This window comes from Micromys minutus, assembly GCF_963924665.1.
Source record: "Micromys minutus genome assembly, chromosome: 3".
Classification (NCBI taxonomy): Eukaryota; Metazoa; Chordata; class Mammalia; order Rodentia; family Muridae; genus Micromys; species Micromys minutus.
This window is the reverse complement of record NC_137972.1, coordinates 13,157,288-13,159,637: the sequence shown is the minus strand read 5'-3', so window position 1 is coordinate 13,159,637 and position 2,350 is coordinate 13,157,288. Positions and strand designations below refer to the sequence as shown.

The 2,350-nt window shown below is 49.7% G+C and overlaps 1 protein-coding gene across 1 annotated transcript in view; it reads right to left on the bottom strand.

Annotated features, from left to right (window-relative positions):
* Positions 1–404: 404 nt before the first annotated feature.
* Positions 405–2,350, bottom strand: part of HEBP1 (heme binding protein 1) — a 28,629-nt gene continuing 26,683 nt past the window's right edge. The window contains exon 4 of the mRNA XM_080913947.1: positions 405–871. Within this exon, the coding sequence (XP_080770073.1) occupies positions 697–871 (175 nt within the window). The 3' untranslated portion in view covers positions 405–696. The remainder of the gene's footprint in view (positions 872–2,350) is intronic.

Genomic DNA, 2,350 nt, shown 5'->3' with positions numbered 1-2,350 from the left:
TATTGTTCACAGATGTGCTGTCTGGAAGCCCTGGTAAATTACCAGCTCAGAGACAGCCAGCACAGAACACAACCTCTTTCCATGGGACCCTTGGAGAATGCTCTGCAGACTCCAGATCTCAAAACACAGTGAACAGCACCAACAGCACTAAGACTCTGTCACGGGGCTGGAGAGACGGCTCAGTGGTGAAGTGTGCTAGCTGCTTCTCAGCCCTTCAAGTTTGGTGGCTTCCAATCTCCTGTCACTCCAGCTTCATGGGATTTGAAGCCTTTTTATGGACTTTGAGGGCACCTGCCCACACATGAGTAAACACACACACACACACACACACACACACTGCATAAGTCAAAGATTTGTATTTTTGGTTTCTTTCTAGACAACATTCCTAAAAGAACCACAGACGAAAGTTATGCATAAATCACATATTTCCTCACTAACAAAAACACAAAATTCGATAATTATGAAAACTCAGTTTTTACTGACCCAGATGGCTGAGGAAATGCCACAGGAATTTTTTTTTTCTGCCACAGAACTTTCTAACTCAAGAACAATGCTGCCAATCTTGGCTTATTTCGGAAAGCCGGAGGAGAGGGATTTTGAAGGACAGCTGGAACTGAAGAAGCACCGCCCCCTCCTGACCCCAAGTCAGGGGACACGGTGGCATCCTTCCAGAATGTTCTCCGTGCAGCGAGTGACTCAGGTCTTCACAAGCCAGACCTCATTACGACGTCCATAGGGCTTCATGGGGGGGTCATACCCGGCACAGTAGTAGACATCACCCTGGTAGGTGGCAGGCGTGCCCTCCAGGGTGGTACGGAGCTGGGTGGCGTGAGCAACATAGTCTGCTTCCTTGGCATAACCACCGAATTGCCTGAAGGCAGAAGAACAAGGGGCTGGTAAGAAAGGACATAACCTTGCAGAGAAGGCAAGTCTTTTAGAGAGAGAGCATGCCAGAAAGGTGAGACACCAGGGGTCCATTTCACCTCATCTGTAAACACGCGATGAACGCTGTTCTTCCTGTGGGCAACATTGCAACATTGCATCTGTAAACACACGACGAACGCTGTTATGTGTGCTGTGGGCAACATTGCAACTAAACACTGTGACTCGGGGCATGGCGTGCAGCAGTGGTCACAAGCTGACTATGAGCTCTCCTTATGAGAAGCGCTGCCCCAGGGCCTCTCACCGTTTTCTCTGTCTCCCTCTGCTACCTCAGCTCTACTCCTCTTAGCCTGTCACCAGCAGGAAGGACAGACACCTAGGAGGAGCCGGTGGAGCTCTCAAGGTGAGGGTAACAGCTGTGTGTCTTCTGAAGCAGGACAGCTGTCGTGACTGAGCACCTCACCGTAGGGACACAAGATGGCTCCATTTGATCTGAGTTAACCAAGGCTGGTACCCAAAGATGTCTTGCGAGGGATCCCATGCAAGCCCCAGATGCTTCCCTAATGAAGAAACCTCTTCTAAGTCCTTCCCTTCTCTGCAAAACCATAAACGCTTTTCTGGGAAGTAAAGAGACTCCTCACAAGGCGAGTTTTATCATGACGGCAGAAATGGGGAATACAGAAGCTGTCCCTTCCCAGATTAGCCCCTCTCTTATATCACTGTGTCCACAGCAAAACTCATCCTGCAGTCATCTCTAAAATCAACCTCTCTACATCTGGGCTACACTAACCTCTTTATTAGAGTCGAATACACCCGCATTGCTAATGAGCTTTGTGACTCAAAATCTGACTTTGGACCAGGCCAACATGAGGCCAAATGAAACATTATTTTTGGTGGAGTTCTTTGAATCACGCTTGGCTCCTTTATGAGCTGTTAGTCACGCTCAGCAAGCATTTGGCCTGTTGATTACAGGGTCACCCAGGACTTCGTCTGCGAGGGACTGCTCGCTCTTTCTGATGTACAAACAACAGCCAGCGACAGGGAGGGAGACCGATTTCAAATGAGTGCAGCTTGGTTCCTCAAGCAAACCGATGGGAGGGTAGAAGGCAGGGAAGGCGGCTAAGCCCTGTTACACGGAGCCTCACCGAGGAAGAGATGGGGTCAGTGAACAGAAGAGAAGCTTCAGGGGTGTTTCAAGTAATAATGTGTAATGTCTGTGTCTGAGATTCACGTGTGTGAAATACATCGGACTGGCAATGGGAATACGTGTAGCAGGCTTCTCACATCCTGGTTATCCTGCCTTGATGTGAAATTGTTCCGTGAAACAGGTAATTCGCCACCTCTCAATTACTGAGTTCTGGGTGGGCTGGAGAGATGGCGCAGAGGTTAAGACCCTTCCGAGGACCCGAGTTCAGTCCCCAGCACCCACGCCAGGCAGCTCCCACTGCCCACAACTCCAGCTTCAGGG